General features: G+C 45.4%; 1 protein-coding gene across 1 annotated transcript in view; it reads right to left on the bottom strand.

Annotated features, from left to right (window-relative positions):
• Arfgef3 (ARFGEF family member 3) overlaps nt 1-18247 on the bottom strand; it is a 116843-nt gene that overhangs the window by 30157 nt on the left and 68439 nt on the right. Inside the window, exons 11-18 of the mRNA XM_042685993.1 lie at nt 16432-16544; nt 14775-15673; nt 11283-11446; nt 10504-10669; nt 5227-5334; nt 4736-4951; nt 4500-4610; nt 2369-2519 (exon numbers count right to left, since the gene is read on the bottom strand). Coding sequence (XP_042541927.1) covers nt 2369-2519; nt 4500-4610; nt 4736-4951; nt 5227-5334; nt 10504-10669; nt 11283-11446; nt 14775-15673; nt 16432-16544 — 1928 coding nt within the window. The remainder of the gene's footprint in view (nt 1-2368; nt 2520-4499; nt 4611-4735; nt 4952-5226; nt 5335-10503; nt 10670-11282; nt 11447-14774; nt 15674-16431; nt 16545-18247) is intronic.

Below are 18247 nucleotides of genomic sequence, written 5' to 3'. Positions count from 1 at the left end.
AGCCAAGGCTCAGCCTGGCTGGCTCCATGCACCCCATATTTTCCCTTCCTCTTCACGTGGGCTGCCCTCCCTCCTGCCATTTTCTCATTAGATCCATTTATATACAAGTCACTTCCTTTTCGGTCTCGAGGTGGGCAAGGGTTCCTCAGGGCCTCTTAGCTATCACCATATGAAGGGGAAAAGACAGCAGTGGAGCCCTACTCACCCACTTCCATCTGCCCCAGCTTACTACTGCGTTTGGGCATTGGCTGTTGAAGCTAGAACCTCCAATGGAGTCTCTTTCCCTCTGTATTGAGCACTGCTTACGAGAGCAGGTTTTCTTTGCTGAAGGATCCCAGAAAGAACATGATCATGAGGGACAGGCCCTTGGGCCATGATGGGGTGCTGCCTGACTACATCCTGCCTGTTCATAACTGTACACAGCTCATGTTAGTTTGTACTTGGGGCCTAGGAGCAGTCCCCTCACATGGCAGATAGATAGAAGTCACAGATATGTGGTGCAGCTGCCAACTTGTGTTCCCAGTTGAATTTGGGGCTAGGATGGGTCCTAAGAGACTCCTCATCCCAGAGCAATCCAGTTACTGGCTCCTTCACTTTGGTGTTCTATCGTCAGGGAAACTTTTTTTCTTTGGCAGTATTGGGGTTTAAACTCAGGGTCTTGTGCTTATTAGGCAGGAACTTGACCACTGGAGCCCTGTGGCCTCAAACCTTTTTGTTTTTATTTCTCAGACAATGTCTTGTGCTTTTTATTTCTTATTTATTTTATTTTCTGCTCGAACTCAGGGCCTGGCATTGTCCTTCTTTCTGCTGAAGGCTAGCACTCTACCACTTGAGCCATAGCACCATTTCCAGCTTTTTCCGTGAATGTGGTACTGAGGAATCGAACCCAGGGCTTCATGCATGCTAGACAAGCACTCTGCCACTAAGCCACTTTCCCAGCCCTGTCTTATGTTTTTTTCCCCAAGCTGGCTGTGGACTATAATTCTTCTATCTACACCTTCCCAGAGGCTGGAGTGAGCCAGCACATCAGAAATTTTTCTGATCCCATATATATTACTCAGGTGCCATCTAGGCCTTCTCATTTTTTCCTTATAAGATTAATGAAGAACAGCCATTCACCAGCCTTGTTTCACAGCCCATTTTATTCTAGGCTGATTCATTCTGGTCCTTTCGCACACTCCTCTCAAGTTGGTTGGCTTTCAACCCTTGAACATTCATGGCTATCTTGACTTTGGTGACATCAAACTGCATGCAGATCTGGCTGGGGCTTGGGGCTCGCACCCTCTTTTCCTGGCTGTGGCACATCTGCCTGAAATGTCTTGGTGGGAGACATAGGCCTGTGCTGCACAGTAGGGTAAGATACAGCCAGGAACCTGTGCCCAGCCTGCTCCTGAGCAGGGCTCCACCCAGCCTGCTCCTGAGCAGGCCTGTGCTGCACAGTAGGGTAAGATACAGTCAGGAGCCTGTGACCCAGCCTGCTCCTGAGCAGGGCTCCACCCCTGCACTGCCAGACAAGCTTCCTGTCTAGTCACGATTTGCGGGGTTCTGCAGCTACGGCAGTCTGCCCCCTTCAGGTGCTATGCTATGCAGGTGACTGGGAACTTCCTTTCCCTTTCCTTGGAGCCAAATACACTGGCTGCTCTGCTGCATGGATGTACTATTCTGTTTTTATCTTTTCTTTGTTTAGTTAAGGCGTTTCTTTGTTTAGGTAAAGTGGTCACTTTCAATTAGGTACTTTATATAACCAGGCATGCTATCTTTAAATAGAGAGAGACAAGGATACACATTATAGCAATGTTAATGGCTGACACATAACCAGTTTTGTTTTGTTTTAGTCAGTTTTTAGTTTTTAGTCAGTCATGGGACTTGAACTCTGGGCCTGGGTGCTGTCCCTCAGCTCTTCAGTTCAAGGGTAGTGTTCTACCACTTGAGCCACAGTGTCACTTCTGGTTTTCTGGTAGTTTATTGAAGATAAGAGTCTCAGGGACTTTCCTGCCTGGGCTGGCTTTGAACTGTGATCCTCAGATCTCAGCCTCCTGAGTAGCTAGGATTGCAGGTGTGAGCTACCAGTGCCTGGCCACATGACCAGTTTTCAGAGTTAACTTACATGGTCTTCATCCACCACAAAAGAGATCAGTTTTTCTTCCCTGGTATGAGACCTGGGTCTCTCAGGACAATGCATTCCAAATGCATGCATTCAGTTCACCCCAATTTCCACTCTACAGATCCCTCACGTGGAATGTACTCACACAGTGAATGCTTACGATCTGTTCCACATTGCAGTCAGCCCTTTCCACCACCCAGGGTTTCCCCGGCTCCCCAGGCAGGTGGGTGGGGGCCGCAGGGAGGGGGTGGTCACATCATGCACCTGAACACGTGTGGCCAGCAGTCCGGGTTATGGCTTCCCATCTCCAGGCCTACGCTGAGGATGGCGTCCATGCACAGGACGTGGGCCGTGTGCAGCCACACCCCCGGCACCTTCCCCATCTGCTCCAGTTTCTGCTCCACTTTCAGTTTCACTGTGTCAGAGAGACATTTATTAAAATGACATCGACTGAGGGAGACAGAAAGGGAGAGAGACAGGATGAGAAGGAAGGGATGTGTTGGCATGCAAGGGCAAAAGTGAGACTTTCACTGGCAGCAAATGCCTCTTTGGCAGGGTCCCACGGTTCATCATGCAAACTACCCAGAAGACAGGCCCCACACACCATGGTGACCCCAGCTCGGGGGCTCTGAGGCTGAGAGGTCCTGTGCAGATAGGGATGGTTGGCTCTTCCTTGCCCACCACAGACAGCAGTAAGGAGAGTGTGTCACGCCCCTGACTCCAGCTAAGCCATCCGTGCCCTCCCCTGCACACTCAAACCGATAACGCAGAGTGATTCCTGACAGTCTGCAACTTTCCTCAGATTGTTTAATGTTATAATGTGTTTTATTTTGTTTTCGGTGCCGGTACTGAGGCTTGAACTCAGGACTTGGGCGCTATCCCTTAGCTTTTTCACTCCAGGTTTGTACTCTATTACTTTAGTCACACTTCTACTTCCTGATTTTTTTTTTTTTTTTTGTGGTGATTAACTGGAAATAAGAGTCTCATGGACTTACCTGCCCAGGATAAGCTTTGAACTGTGATCATCAAATCTCAGCCTCCTAAAGTAGGCCTATAGGCGTGAGCTTAATGTTAGGTTTGATGTGGACAATCACCTCTAAAATTGTGTGTACATTCTGAGCACCAGGGGACTTCTTTATAACTGAAAAGGACCATACTTTTAACTTGCTATGTGAGTTTATACTTAGACGTGTGAGCTGCAAATAACAGTTAGATAATCATTATGATTGTTATTACTATGCATGATCGAGGAAGAATAATATGCAAAAATGCCAAGACAAAGCCAAATGACATAGGGTCCTTTTTGAATAAAGGTTTCGATTCACTGGACCTGGCAGGAAAACTGACAGACAATACAACAAGCTAATTTCAAAGGACTCCAGAGTATAATTTGTACTGTAAGAACAACCTTTGCTTTGTGAATATATTTGTTTACGATTAGAACAGTATGGTTTTATGTAATTTTTTAAGTGCGAATGTAAAGATCTTTGGGGTAAGGGGGAAGAATAGGAGCTCATGTAGTCCAGGCTGACCTTGAACTCAAGATCTTCCTGCCTTGGTCTCCTAGTGCTGAGATGGTGTGCACCACCACACCTAGCTAGACATAAGGATTTTTGTATAGTTGATGGTTGTATAATACTTAACCAAAATTGTGATTCTCTTTCTTTCACTTACTCCTGGGGTAAGAAGGATTCCGCTTTCCAATGGGTTTCTAAATGTAATTCAAGCTTGAGAAACATTGACCTAAATTGGTTTTCTCAGCTAAAATTTTACAATTACTTCTAGGACTGGACATTTTATATACCTGATGACAGACAGTGTTACTAAACTCAGGCCAAACTTAAATTTTGTCTGTGTGTTGCCTGCCTCCTGTCTTCCATTGCTGCTGAGAGAGCTACTCTCTTCTCTAATAACAATCAGGCCACTGACTAACTGGTTAAAAGATCAATCCGAGTTCACAGAGCTTAGATTGTTATCAGACAAGAGCAAGCTTTTCCTGAGTCCCCTCTCCGGGACTCTGTTTGACTTTCCCTTCAGAACAATGGACACTCGTCTCTAACCTGAGAAGTCTTTAAATATACACCTTTAGGAAGCCACGGAGCCAGGTGATGCCCTTCGTGTGAACGGCTCAGCTAGGTGGGCTTCAACTCTCCGTGAGCAGCCACCCAGACTTTCCTCATCAACAGGGCATCTCTCCTGTGGAGGAGGGAATCTCTTCTCTGCAAGCCCTACCCCTGAAACAGACCTGAGCCTGCCACCCCATCGTGGGACTCGTGCCTAATGGTGTATGTCAACTGTGTCACACACAGAATGGAGACCAGTGTTGGCCGGCCTATGTAGGCATGTATGCATGCCATGCAGAGCACCAGGTGGATTGTGCCCCTTTTGCTGTTACCTTGGGTGATGGCGTCACTGGTTTCTTGACCCTCCCGTTCTTCTTTCTCTTCCTGGACACAGGAAGCAGCTGCCATCTGGGCAAGGGCTGATGCACAGTTAGCAGCAACTCCTTTAGAGGACACACATGGCTCTCATTAACCACATCGGTTCTCTAGCCACTTGCCAGCAGAAGACATTCTAACCAGCTTCATTCCCACTGACTTTGGCAGGGACAGGCAGCCCCAACCCCCTTACCTAGTGCACAGCTCAGCCTCGCTGCTTTCCTCAGCCCATCTAGACTCATGCAGATGGTGTCTCGCTCCTTCTGGTTCTGCTCTTTGATGCCCTCGGCTCCCAGGATGAAGGCTAGCCCCTTGGAGCTCCCCGCCATGCGGCCAGTCAATGGAGTGGACAGGGTATCAATCAGGTTCTTCCAGCAGCCAACCAGGATGTAACGAGCAAATGCCACTCCTAGAACAGGAAGGGGTGTGGCTCATTTCCCAGACATATATACTACGAGATGCATGCAATGCTAGGACAGGAAATAGAATTTAATGGGTAGGATTGGATTGGGTACCTAAAAATAGAGAAGGCTGACATATCAGCTAAGCAGAAAGTGTTGAGCATCTTCCTTTGCTACCGAGACAAAATCGTCACTCATTTCTGCTACCATATAACAATTGAATTGCTCATAACACATGTGGTATATGTACATTCATAAACTCAAGAGTCAAGCATGACCATACCTGCCACAGTGGAGTCCTCCATTCTCCTGCTCTGGGTAAAAGGAGACTCCATGGAAGCAGAGGCCATCAGCTGGCCACCGATCGCACTGCTCTCTAAGCCATCGATATCTGTCAAGTAAAAAAGCATGGACTCCCTAAATAAAACACTCCAGTTGATGGATGCCAGTGGATCACACCTGTAAACCTAGCTACCCCGGGGGCTGAGGGCTAGAGGACTGAAGCCAGTTGAGCAGAAAAGTCTGAGAGGCTTCAACTCCAATTAACCAGCAAAAAGTCAGACTGGAGGCACAAGTGGTAGAGTACCAGATGTGAGCAAGAAAGCTGAACAAAAGAGCACAAGTCCCTGAGTTCAAAAGTCCTGATACAGGCACATAGAACCAAACCAAACCAAACCATCTCCTTTTCAAAACACATGGCCAAACAGCCGTTCTATCTATTATGTATCAAGGACACTGCAACTTCCATCAGAACAGAATAAATTCTGTTTTATTTAGCCAGTCCATTTTTCTTTTACTCTTGGAACATTTTGCTGTTATGGGACATGTTTTTCTATATGAAAAAAAATTAACCTGGAGCACAGGCCTGATGGTGCATACTTAGAATCCCAGCACTCGGGAAGCTAAGACAGGAACAGCACAAGTTTAAGGCCAGCCTGGGCACCAGGGCAAAAGCATGAATCAAAGTCAAGAAAAATGAAAGCAAAATTCTGCCATCAATGTTGTTAGAAAATCTATTCACCTACAATCTTCTTTTAGCTGGGTGCCGTTGACTCTCGCCTGTAATCCTAGCTACTCAGGAGACTAAGATCTAAGATTGTTGTTTAAAGCCAGCCAGGGCAGGAAATTCTGTGAGACACTGATCTCCAATTCAATAACAGAAGAAGCCAGAAGTGGAGCTAAGGCTCAAGTGGTAGAGTTCTAGCCTTGAGCAAAAGTTGTTCAGGAACAGCACCCAGACCCAGAGTTCAAGCCTCAGGACTAGCAAAACAACAATAAGAAAAACAAACTCACCTTTTTTTTTCTAGTTTAAAGGTTTATCTTTTTTTGGTTATCTTTAAATGGCAACAAAAGAGTTGCCATTTAACAAAACAGTTTATGAATACATTATATATTTTTTTTTTTGGGGGGGGGGTCCAGTCGTGGGGCCTGAACTCTGGGCCTGGGCGCTGTCCCTCAGCTCTTCAGCTCAAGGCTAGCACTCTACCACTTGAGCCACAGCGCCACTTCCGGCTTTTTTCTTTTTGCTTATGTGGTGCTGAAGAATCGAACCCAGGGCCTCAGGCATGCAAGGCAAGCACTCTACCACTGAGCCACCTTCCCAGCCCCTGAAAACGCATGTTTTTTTGTTTTTGTTTTTGGGTCTGGTTGTGGGGCCTGAACTCTGGGCCTGGGCACTGTCCCTCAGCTCTTCAGCTCAAGGCTAGCGCTCTACCACTTGAGCCGCAGTGCCACTTCCAGTTTTTTTTTCTTTTTGCTTATGTGGTGCTGAGGAATCGAACCCAGGGGCTCATGCATGCAAGGCAAGCGCTCTACCACTGAGCCACCTTCCCAGCCCACAACAATATATCTTAATCAATGTCACCTCTTTCAAAATATCTTGATCTTTAGAAAGTCTTTATAGAAATCCACGTTACTCTAATGTGGTGTTTTCCCTCACTCTTATCCCATCCCTCCCTTTCCTCCCTTTCCTCCCTCCCTTCTTCCTTCCTTCCTTTCCTTCCTTCCTTCTTCCTTCCTTTTCCCTCCCTCCCTTCCCCCTCTCCTTCCTTCCTTCCTTCCCTTCCTTTCTTCTGTCCTTCCTTCCTTCCTTCCTCCCTTCTTTCTTCCTTTCTTCCTACCCTCCCTCCTTTTTTCCTTCCTTCCCTCTCTCCTTCCCCCCTTCTCTCTCCTTCTTTCTCTCTCCTCCTCCTCTCTCCCCTTTTTTGAAACAGGGTTATCACTTTGTAATGATGCCATGTTGTAGTTCAAGGCTGGCCTTGAGCTGCCCATGTAGCCCAATCAAACTCAATTCTCCTATTTCAGCCTCTCCTGTGCTGGGAGTACAGGAGTGATCTACTGTGCTTGGCTTACAATGGATTTATTCTTTCAGAACATATCAGAATTCAGACCATTGTCTTTGGTCCAATTACTGTTTACTCTAATTACCAAGTACAGAAACACATTGATACTAATACTTTATAAATTTCAAAGGGTTTTCACCTAACCTTTTTGTTGTTATTGTTGTTGTGGTTGATTGTCCCAACAACTCAAAGTAGGCTGACAGGGCTGGTACTGTTTTCCCCATTTCACAGAGGAGAAAAATAATTGCTTAAAGCAGGCGAATCACTCAAGGCCACGAGGCCAGCCAGAAAAGAACTAGATTTAGTGTTCTTGCTTCCTGATGGCCATCCAGGACTCCCTTCATGACCCCACGCTCTAGATCAGCACAAAGTCCCAAATGACCTTGTTCACATTTCTGGTAGAACAAATGCTCATGGGCAGAATGAGCTAAACAAACCATTCCTTGTCAATGTGGCAGGAAGGGAAGGGTTGGGGTTGAAGAGTCTGGCTGAACTGAGGAGTTTTGTGGGACTGGCTCAGGCACTCCATTCCCTGTGTACCAATTTTCTTAGTATAAAGGAAATGACAGTGGATTGAAATGCATACTTGGATATAACCACTGTGTACCCAGTGCCAGGAGAGGACAGGAGGGGCTGGAAGCCTGAGACATTTGGGCAACACATGAGAAGAATAAAAATGCAGAAATCTCTATGTCTGCTATTGTGGGAACAGATCAGTTTCTCTGAAATCAGGAATGCCTTGGGTCAAATGGTGTAACAATCCTCAGGAGAAACTGTCCTTATTTGTTACAGTGTGTCCTATGTATTGGGCAAAGGGCTGATGAATGCAAGGTTATCTAACACTAAGGCTCCATTATCATTCCAGAGAACACTGTGATGGATCGGGGGATGGTCGTGGTAAGTTCATGGTCAGGCTGCTGTTAACGGCTTCTCCTTATGTATCACGGAAAGACCAGCCCAACTTTCCAAACTCCCATTAAATGCGGCTTAACTTCCCTTGTCATGCCATGCCTGCAATTCGCTTCAAAGATTCACAAAACCGTCCTTTGTCACACACTGGTCAGTTTTTCTGTCATTTAAGTTAAATAGCATTCCTATGGATGTAGCCACTGAGCTTTATGGGTCCATTACAAAAGACCTGGTTGATTGATGGTGATGGTGGATGATGATGTTTTCTGTGATTCGTGTGTAGATCAATTTACATCTATAAAATAACTCCTTTCATCAAGTTTCAGGTAAGAGGCTCACAGAGATACATCTGGCAGAAACAATCGTATTTGAAAAATGAAGAATTAAAGCTGAGCGCAGGTTTAAGAGCCGTAATCAAATTCCAAACCTCTTATAAGCGCTGCCATCCCTCCTGGAGGGAGGGTGTGAAAACCACAGTGTGTGGAGAGGGAAATGAAGTCAATGCTCCTCTCACAAAGGAACAACTTACTGTTCTTTTCTTTTTTTTTTTTTGAGTCCGGTAGTGGGGCCTGAACTCTGGGCCTGGGCGCTGTCCCTCAGCTCTTCAGCTCAAGGCTAGCGCTCTACCACTTGAGCCACAGCGCCACTTCCGGCTTTTTTCTTTTTTGCTTATATGGTGCTGAGGAATCGAACCCAGGGCCTCAGGCATGCAAGGCAAGCGCTCTACCACTGAGCCACCTTCCCAGCCCCAGGAACAACTTACTTTTCAAATGCGTACAAATGCTATCATGATTAATGCAATACAAATTGAACGCCTGCCCTGTGACCCTGATCGCCAAGACTTGGGACCCAGCTCCACTTCCCAATTCTATCATTGTTCTGGAAGCAACACTCCAAATGCCAGATTACACCCAGGACTCTTGCCTATGAGGACAGACCTCGTTCTAGGTCTGCCTCACCCCAAATTCCTCATCATTGCATTCCACCTGCTACTCTTGATAATACTCTCAGAATTAATCCTAGGCCATTTAACACACCCTTTGGCTGACTCCTGGCTGGACTGTACCTGCCTAGGCCCATTTCTGCTTCTGCCTGGCTCTGAGCTGCTGTGCTGAGTGAAGATGTAAGATGCTTCTGATACAAGGCCATGCCCTACAAGTCCCACCTGTTGGAGCCATGAGACCAGAGACCAGGTTGGACACTCACAGTCTGGAGATCTACCTTGCAAAGGTTTTAATGAGTAGATGAGGATTTAAGCACTTTCCCAACTTTGCCATTTTGGCTAAGCCATGAAAACCCAAGAGAATCTTCTTTTGCCAAAGTAAAATAAGAAACATCAGAATGGTTCCACTGCCTGTTGCTTTTCTGTACTCTTGTGAAAATTCTTTCTCTTCTTTCCTTTTCTTTGGGTGGTACTAGGTTTTCAAACTCAGAGTCTTGCTAGGCAAACACTCTACTGCTGAGTCACGCCTCTAGTACTTTTTTGTACTGGTAATTTTTGACAGACTTTTGTGCACCTGGACTGTCATCCCCCATTTTCATTTCATGCCACAGCCAGATGACAGGCATGCACTGCCATGACCAGTTTCTTCCCATTATGATGAAGACTCATGGAGTTCTCTGCCTGGGCTGGCCTGGACTGTGATCCTCCCAATCTCAGCCTCCCATGTAGCTAGGATGACAGGTATCTGCTACCATGCCCAGCTATGAGTTGAGAAGGAGTCTGATGAATTCTTTTTTGTTTGTTTGAGCTGGCTTTGTACCACACTCCTGACCTCACCTTTGCAAGTAGCTCGGATTATAGTTCTGAGCCACCAGTGCCTGGCTCATGTGCAACTTCTAATAATTAACCGGATATTAAAAAACCTCCGGACTCTGGGGGACAAGGATGCTGAGTGGGCATGTATTTGACATTATCTTAAATTTTCGTGCTGCTGGGAAGGGAAGGGAGGAACTCTCATATGAACAGGAAGCGGGAATGAGGCCAAGTTTGAAATCAATTTGTTTCATAGAACTGGTAAACCCCAGGAGCCCTTGAACAATAGAAGGTCTCTATTAGCAAGTGAGAGCTTCCGGGAATATTCCCAAGCCTCCTGCTCAGGCCTAAGCAGCCTCAGAGAGGCCCATAGTGAGCCTCCACAGACAAAGGTCTCCAGTTCCTCCGGAACAGCTGCACAGGCTCATGGCTTCCCTAGAACTGACATCGAATGCCACGGAAGCTTTGTGGCTGCTACATCAGCGCTTGCTCAGAACACTGTGGCTTCTGTGAAAGGGGCTGTGAAGACGCAGCCTTGGACAGAGCCACTGACCGGTCAGCATGGTGATGAGGGAAAGGCTGTTGTCCTCCGGGCTGCTCCAGTAGCCGGCTTCGCCCAGCATGTTTCTGTCCAGCACCTGGTGGTACAGCTCCTCCATCCAGGCCTGCGAGACGACCACCAGCACCCCGTGGCCCTGCATCTGCTTCATGAACTCTTTCTGCAGAGAGAGGAGAGAAAGAGGGTGTAGCAGAGGTGGACCGAATGTAAATGACAGGCTCTCAAACCGGTTCTTCCCACCAGACCCTTCCTCACTGGACTGTGGTGGCTTGGGGTAGGAAGGGGAGAGAAGCTTTCTTAATGTCACAGTCTAGAAGGAATAAGGATGAAGGCTTTTACATCCTTATTCTTGGTGGGTAAGGAACTTAGAAATGTCACAGCTCCCTTTGCATGATGCTTCCTCTTCTGGCTTGCCCAACAGCAGCAGACGTGGAGTGTGTTCCCCAAAGGATTGTTCCCCAAGAAAGACTTGACTTATGAGGCCATCACTTACCCTTGGGAATTCATAATTTATTAAGCAAACCAATGAGCAGGGATTCCACAGATTCAGGCTGACCACACAGATGCCAGCGGACATCAGGGAAGGCTTGCTCAGCCAAGGAAACAGCCATGAAATAACTCACATCTCCCTCAGCCATGGCTCACGGGATGCACTGCCTTGGTCTGCCCTCTAGAGCTGCCCGGGCATGACCACCACAGAGCTGGGTGGCACAGAACACGCCCTCTCAGGGAACCCATGCTCGTTCCTACAGCCAGGCGCAGGCCACACTCACCATCATGCCGGGTGCCAGAGTTGGTCTCTTCCTGTAGTAGTCACTATGCAAGAGCTTCAGGTTGAGGAGCAGGGCGCAGTGCGCTGCCGTGTACAGGCTGTCTGCATTCATCAGCATCTGGAAGCTCACGCTGCTCCCATCGAAGCCAGGCGAGTGCATCATGCCTAAGAGAGGGATCCAAGAGGCCCGTGGGGCTGCGAACTGGCTTGGCCAGGCTGGCATTTGGAGAACCACCAACTAGAGATTGGTTGATTCGAGCAACAGAAACTGCACTGTGTGGGATGTGTCTGAAGAGCAAGCACATCTGGGAACACAAGCAGCTACTCACTAGATTGCGTGGAGAAGCCCATAACCTCTGGAGAGGATCTGCTGTGCCTGAATCTCCATCCTAGGACCCTGGTAAAAGCCAGTCAAATCCTCTGGCACCTTCTTTTTGCTAAAATAGGAGAATTACTGACTTTGCTCTGTTCTTTGCTCAAACTTTCCTATGGTCTCTCAAGTAATACAATAAAATCTAACCTCATGCTTCTCTCTTTTTCTCATTCTTCTGGCACAGCTGTCATACTGCCTACTATGTATATATATGTACTATATATATATATATATATATATATATATATATATTACCACATTCACATAGACCTACTCATGGCTTGTGTTTCATCATCATCATCATCATCATCACCATCTTCATCATCGTCATATTGCAGTTCTATGGATTGAACCTTAAGAATACTAGATAAGAAGGCTGGGCGCTGGTGGCTCACGCCTGTAATCCTAGCTACTCAGGAGGCTGAGATCTAAGGATCGTGGCTCAAAGCCAGCCCGGGCAGGAGAGACTGTGAGACTCCTATCTCCAATAAACCACCAGAAAACCGGAAGTGGCGCTGTAGCTCAAGTGGTAGAGCACTCGCCTTGAGCTGAAGAGCTCAGGGACAGCACCCAGGCCCAGAGTTCAAGTCCACGACCGACAAAAAAAAAAAAAAAGAATACTAGATAAGAGTTCTGCCATTTGACCCATTCCTCAGATTGCCCTTCCTTCCTCTTCTTCTCTTCCTTTCCTTCCTTCCCTCCCTCCCTTTTTCCCTTTCTTCCTTTCATCTTTCCTCCATCCAGACATCTATCCATCCATCGTTCATTCATTGTGCTGGTACTGGGGTTTAAAGTTAGGACCTCATACTCTCACTTGGCTTTTTTGCTCAAAGCTGGTGCTTTACCACTTGAGGCATGTCTCCAGTTCCAACCTTTTGCTCTCTAGTTGCAGGTAACAGTCTTATGGATTTATCTTCTTGGACTGGCTTGGCACTGAGATTCTCAGATCTCAGCCTCCTGAGTAGCTAGGATTATAGTGACCAACCTATTCTACATCATTTCATGTGATCCTGCCTAAACTTTGTATGTCAGCAAGGGAAGGACCATGAAAATGTTCAGTGATCTGCCCAAGGTTATATAGTTAAAATATTGCAAAGGTCTTGGGCCCAAATTCCCAGGCTTTCTGTGCTTTCTGTCATGCTTCTAATTTAAAAGATTCCACTGCCCCATCACCCCTCTGATAGACGTTATTTTTTATGCATCTATCTGATTGGCTTCAGTGCAACGTTATCCAAAATAAAGGAGCCATGGCCTTTCATGCACTTGTGTTTACGAGGTTTCGGTAATCAGACTTTGTCCTGTCCCTCTGTACTTACCATGTCCTTTACTGTCAGTAACAGGAGGATGAGTCACCTGCTTAATGGGTGCCCAGTGAAAGACTGGACACAATAAGCATGGCAGAGTTATTATTTCTTTTTAAATCAACATCAGATACTTGATTTAAATTATTTTACAACACTGAGGTATATAAAGAGATAAGAACAATAATCCTGCTTCTGTGAAGTCTCAATGCTGTCCTTCCCAGCAAGATCCCAGCCCTATGTGTACAGAAATAGAGCTGTAAATAAGAAAAGATTGTGTCACAGACACTGAAATGCAACATGATGTTTATTAACACATCTTACACATTTCTTGATATGGGCACAAACACAATGGCCTCATCTTTTCTTCGAACTGCGCACTGAAAACAGCATGGTACATTGCAAATCTATAGAATTATTGCATGGGTATGCGTCCATCTACAGAATGAATTTGCTATTAGGGGTCATCTATGTTCCAATTGTGAAGAAACTGGAAATGATGAAATTACTTACAGCAGGTCAAATACAGAGTATCTGTGGGATAAATTTCTTTTTTTATTTTTTTTTGGGTCCGGTCGCGGGGCCTGAACTCTGGGCCTGGGCGCTGTCCCTCAGCTCTTCAGCTCAAGGCTAGCACTCTACCACTTGAGCCACAGCGCCACTTCTGGCTTTTTTCTTTTTGCTTATGTGGTGCTGAGGAATAGAACCCAGGGCCTCAGGCATGCAAGACAAGCGCTTTACCACTGAGCCAACTTCCCAGCCCCTGTGGGATAAATTTCTAAAAGCAGAATATGTACATTAAGTTTTATAGCTATGGCCAAAATATTTTCCAAAAAGCTCTGTGTGCGTGTGTGTGTATTTACCAGTATCAGCCTTCAATCCTAGAGCTTGAACTCAGGGCCTGGGGATTGTTCCTGAGCTTTATTGCTCAAGGATATACTCTGCTACTTGAATCACTTCAGCTCTTTTTGGTGGTTAACTGGAAATCAGAGTACCAAGGGCTTTCCTGCCAGGGCTGGCTTTGAACCTTGATCCTCAGATCTCATCCTTCTGAGTAGCTAGGATTATGCAGTGAGCCACTGGTTCCTGAATTTCAAAGAATTTTATACATACTTTTCTTCCCCCTACCAACTATGTGCATGAATACTCATATATCTTAGCAACACAGAATGGGCAGAATCAACTTTCTAAACATTCATAACAAGATTATATGACATTAGGAGCTGAAGGTGTGATTTAAGTGGTAAAGTGAATGCTTAGTAAATGCAAGGCCCTAGGCTCAAACCCCAGTACCCCCTCACCAGACACACACACACACACACACACACACACACACACATGTGTGTATGCATGCATGTACGCATGCACGATCATACAACTTTGCTCAGTAACACATTTCCTTAATGAATTTTTCCCTCCAAACAGTGCAGGACATACAGAAAGTGCCATATGCGTGCATATTACTGAACGCACATGTGAGTGAGCACATTTATATGCTAAAAATACCTGTAATAAAATTGGTCATTTTTACTTTTTATGCATATTATTTCCAAAAATGTGTATGCACACGTGCACATGCAAGCACGTATCTATACGTAAGCTTCCTTGTGCTTTGGCACAGGGCCAGCAGGTTGGTGAAAACATCCAGGCTGCCCAGCCCCCATCTCATTATGAATAAACAATTAGATCTTTGCTCTCTACTTAAAGGGGATGCCCCAGGGATTCACTGATATACTCTGAGCACTTCAAACTACAAGGAGGATGGTAATTGTCCCTGAAGGCAAAATGATCTAAAGAGTACCAAGATTGCTTTACTAACCTGAGCAGAAAGTAGAGGCAAAGTTCTGAAGGGCTGAGTCTACCTCTTGCACACTGGACAGAGCCAGGAGCCGGGGCAGGAGGCTCTCCAGGGATTGTATGAACAGCCGGGCGCTGTGCTGGTCAGCTTCCTGGTTCTTTAGCAGCTTCAGAGACAGAGCAGCCGTTCTCAGGGACCGGTGACCCAGACAGTCCCTTGGGGTCTGCTCTTCATCAGCCAGTGAACAGTTGTCAGAGCCAATGTCAGACACATCAGACCTGCCAGAGTCCTTCTCTGCTGCCATCGAGTACTGATCGCAGGAATCAAATTCTGTCCTGGACAGATCTTGGTCATCGACACTGAAGTTGCTCTCGCTGTACCTAGAGCCGTACGACCTGGTCCTGCAGTCAACAGACAGGAAGTTAGTGATGTCAGGGTAAGCTACCGTGTGGCTTCTCTGAACCACATCAGGCTGGTCTATGGCCTCGGGCTCTGACACTTTGCTCAGTGTCTCCTTGCCCTCCTGGATGGCAGGCGACTTGAGGCCATTCTTGTGGTCCTCGGGTGTCGTCTGTCCCAACTCTCCCTCCAGAGTGGTCTGGCCCGTGTCTGTGGTGACGCTGATGCTAATGTCCGGGCTCCTCTCGTTGCCTGACTCCCACGGGGTGTGCTCCGAGGACAGCACTCGCCGCTGCCAGCGGAAGTCGGCCTCGTTGATCTCCATGGAGTCTCTGCTGGACTCGGCCCCATCCCTCAGTTCTTCCAGGCGCAGAAGCAGCAGCTGGACCTGACTGTCACTCAAGCCCTTGCCCTGGCTGAGCTCCTCCAGGGCCCCCAGCAAGGTGCAGATGCAGGACACAGCAGCATAGCAGGCTTCGATGCCTCCCTTGATGCATGCTTCCGTCATGCCATCCATGATTCTAAGGAGTGTTCCAGGGAGAAGATGCCACGCAAGAGAGAAGAAGAGAACAAAATGTCCCTCAGTGAACAAGGGCTGCTTCTGGTGAGCTGCACATATTCAAAGCACACTATCTAATTTGCATAAAATGTAATGGGCTGGGCAATAAAGAAAAGAGACAAACATGCTCAGGCAGAGAAATCCTGCAGGTAGAGTGAGCCCTCCTCAACCCAATCTCCCACTTGGCTGGAGGGCTTATCTGAATGATGAATTCCTGAAGGGAATTCATCATTTTCTCAACAATGGGGTCTAAACAATCTGATTTTTATATTATACTCATTTTTTCAAATAGAATTGTGTTTACGAAAGCTGTATGATGATGTGGACGGTAAGATGAATATATGACTGAACAGAAATCCATGCAGTTATTACAAAGACAAATAAACCCATAATTATTGCAATTATTATAACATTATGACAAGTTACGGTTAATATTTAGTTTCCCAGGGAGGCTACATGTGAGGGAATCCTATAGTTATCATCTTGTAAATTAAGACAATTCTTTCCTAAAACAATTCTAATGAATAACTTCTGGGCATTCCACTTTGTACATTGAGTTTTAAGTCAATACTAGAAAGGCCTGTGATTATAATCAATTATATTGTGGGTAAGTGATTAAATACACACATGTCATTTCAGTGTAGGGTTATAAAAATTCAGGATGTGGAAACAAGATTTAAAAGGTACTCAGAGCACAGCCTAAAGGGGAATGTATCATACAGTTTGAGAAGATCCAGGTGAGATTTTCTTTTGGAAATGGATCTTTTTCTGAGTTCTGGCTCCGTCAAGCCAGGTCCTGCCAGATCACACAGACGCTGTGGGCTCCCAAGTATCTTCAGGGGGGAAAAAGGGAGAAAATACAAAAAAGTAAGTGAAACAAGAAATGTAAGGTTTTAAAATCGTGAAAGCAAAAAAAAAAAAATACAGTCTCTACTGAATGAAGGCAAAGGAGAAGCAGCTCTGAGCTGCACTCCCCTTATTCGAAATGCCTAAGCTAGAAGTGTTTCTAATTTTATTACTTTTCAGATGTCGATGTATTTGCATTATAATACAAATAAAATGAGATATTTTGGAGCTGAGCTCCAAGGCCCAACACTGAATTCATTTGGTTCAGATGTACTTTTTGCAGATAAAACTGAAGGTTATTTTATACAATGTTTTAAGTAGTCTTGTTACAAGTTTTTGTTTTAAATAATATTGCTATTTAAAACTTTGTCTAAAATAAAAAAGTTTCATAGTGTGGGATTCTCTTTGTGTTTTGACAGCATTCAAAAAGTCTTGCATTTTGGAGTATTTAAAGATTTTAGAGATGATCACTACACATTTTAACAAAACAAACTAAAGAAAACTGTAAAATGTTAATGAAATTGAATTAGGCTTTTTAAATTTCTTGATGAATAGCACATAATGGGCTTCCTGTTTCTCTGATCTGGGTGGCCAGCATGAGCAAGAAAGTTTGCAATATTCAATCAAAACAACATTAAGATACCACCTTACCCCAGTTAGAATGGCAAAAATCAAGAACTCTAATAACAACAGATGCTGGAGGGGATGTGGACAGAAAGGAACCTTACTTCATTCTTGGTGGGAGTGTAAACTTGTTCAACCACTTTGGAAAGTAGTATGGAGGTTCCTCAAAAGACTCCACATAGAGCTCCCCTATGATCCAGTAATCCCATGATCCAGTAATCCCACTTTTGGGCATTTACCCAAATGTTTACAAACAAGACCACACTAAAGCTACCAGCACAACTATGTTTATTGCAGCATTATTTACCGTAGCTAAGATATGGAACCAACCCAGATGCCCCTCAGTAGATGAATGGATCAAGAAAATGTGGTATATATACACAATGGAATTCTATGCCTCCATCAGAAAGAATGACATTGCCCCATTTGTTAGGAAATGGAAAGACATGGAAAAAATTATATTAAGTGAAGTGAGCCAAGCCCAAAGAAACGTAGGTCCCATGGTTTCCCTTATTTGCAATATCTAGTATATGTACAAGTCAAGCAGAAAAGGTCAGATAAGGTGATGTTAGGAAAATGAACCCTAATATATGTATTTAAATGTTTTTTTCTTTCATGCATTTGTTTCAAACGCATTTATAAGATTATTTCTTTGTTGCTTTGTATGTCCCTCCCCCACAGTATAACCCCTACTTTCACTGTATTTGATGTCGGTATAATTTGTGGAGGGGAAGGGGAAAAACAAGTCGTTTAAATAAGGATACAGGTGGACCCGTTGCAACAATGAGAAGTACAAGTTGTCATGTCGAAAACAAACTTTACAACTTTGGGTGTGTGGGGAGGAGGGTTGAGTGGGGGAATGGGGTGGGGGAGGCTGGGAAGGGATGGGAAGGGGAAACAAAGGAGGAGGCTACAATGCTTGATAAGAAATGTACTCATTATCTTGCCCATGTAATTGTAACCCCTCTGTACAGTATTTTCACAATAAAAAATAAAAATTAAAAAAATCTGCATGCATTTTTCTGCTTGCTCTTTACACCAGTTCTGTAAGGCCAAAAAAAAAAAA

This window comes from Dipodomys spectabilis, unplaced genomic scaffold (genome assembly GCF_019054845.1).
Source record: "Dipodomys spectabilis isolate Male_0828 unplaced genomic scaffold, ASM1905484v1 ptg000001l, whole genome shotgun sequence".
Lineage (NCBI taxonomy): Eukaryota > Metazoa > Chordata > Mammalia > Rodentia > Heteromyidae > Dipodomys > Dipodomys spectabilis.
The sequence above is the reverse complement of the archived record's forward strand: the minus strand, read 5'-3'. Positions and strand labels throughout refer to the sequence as shown.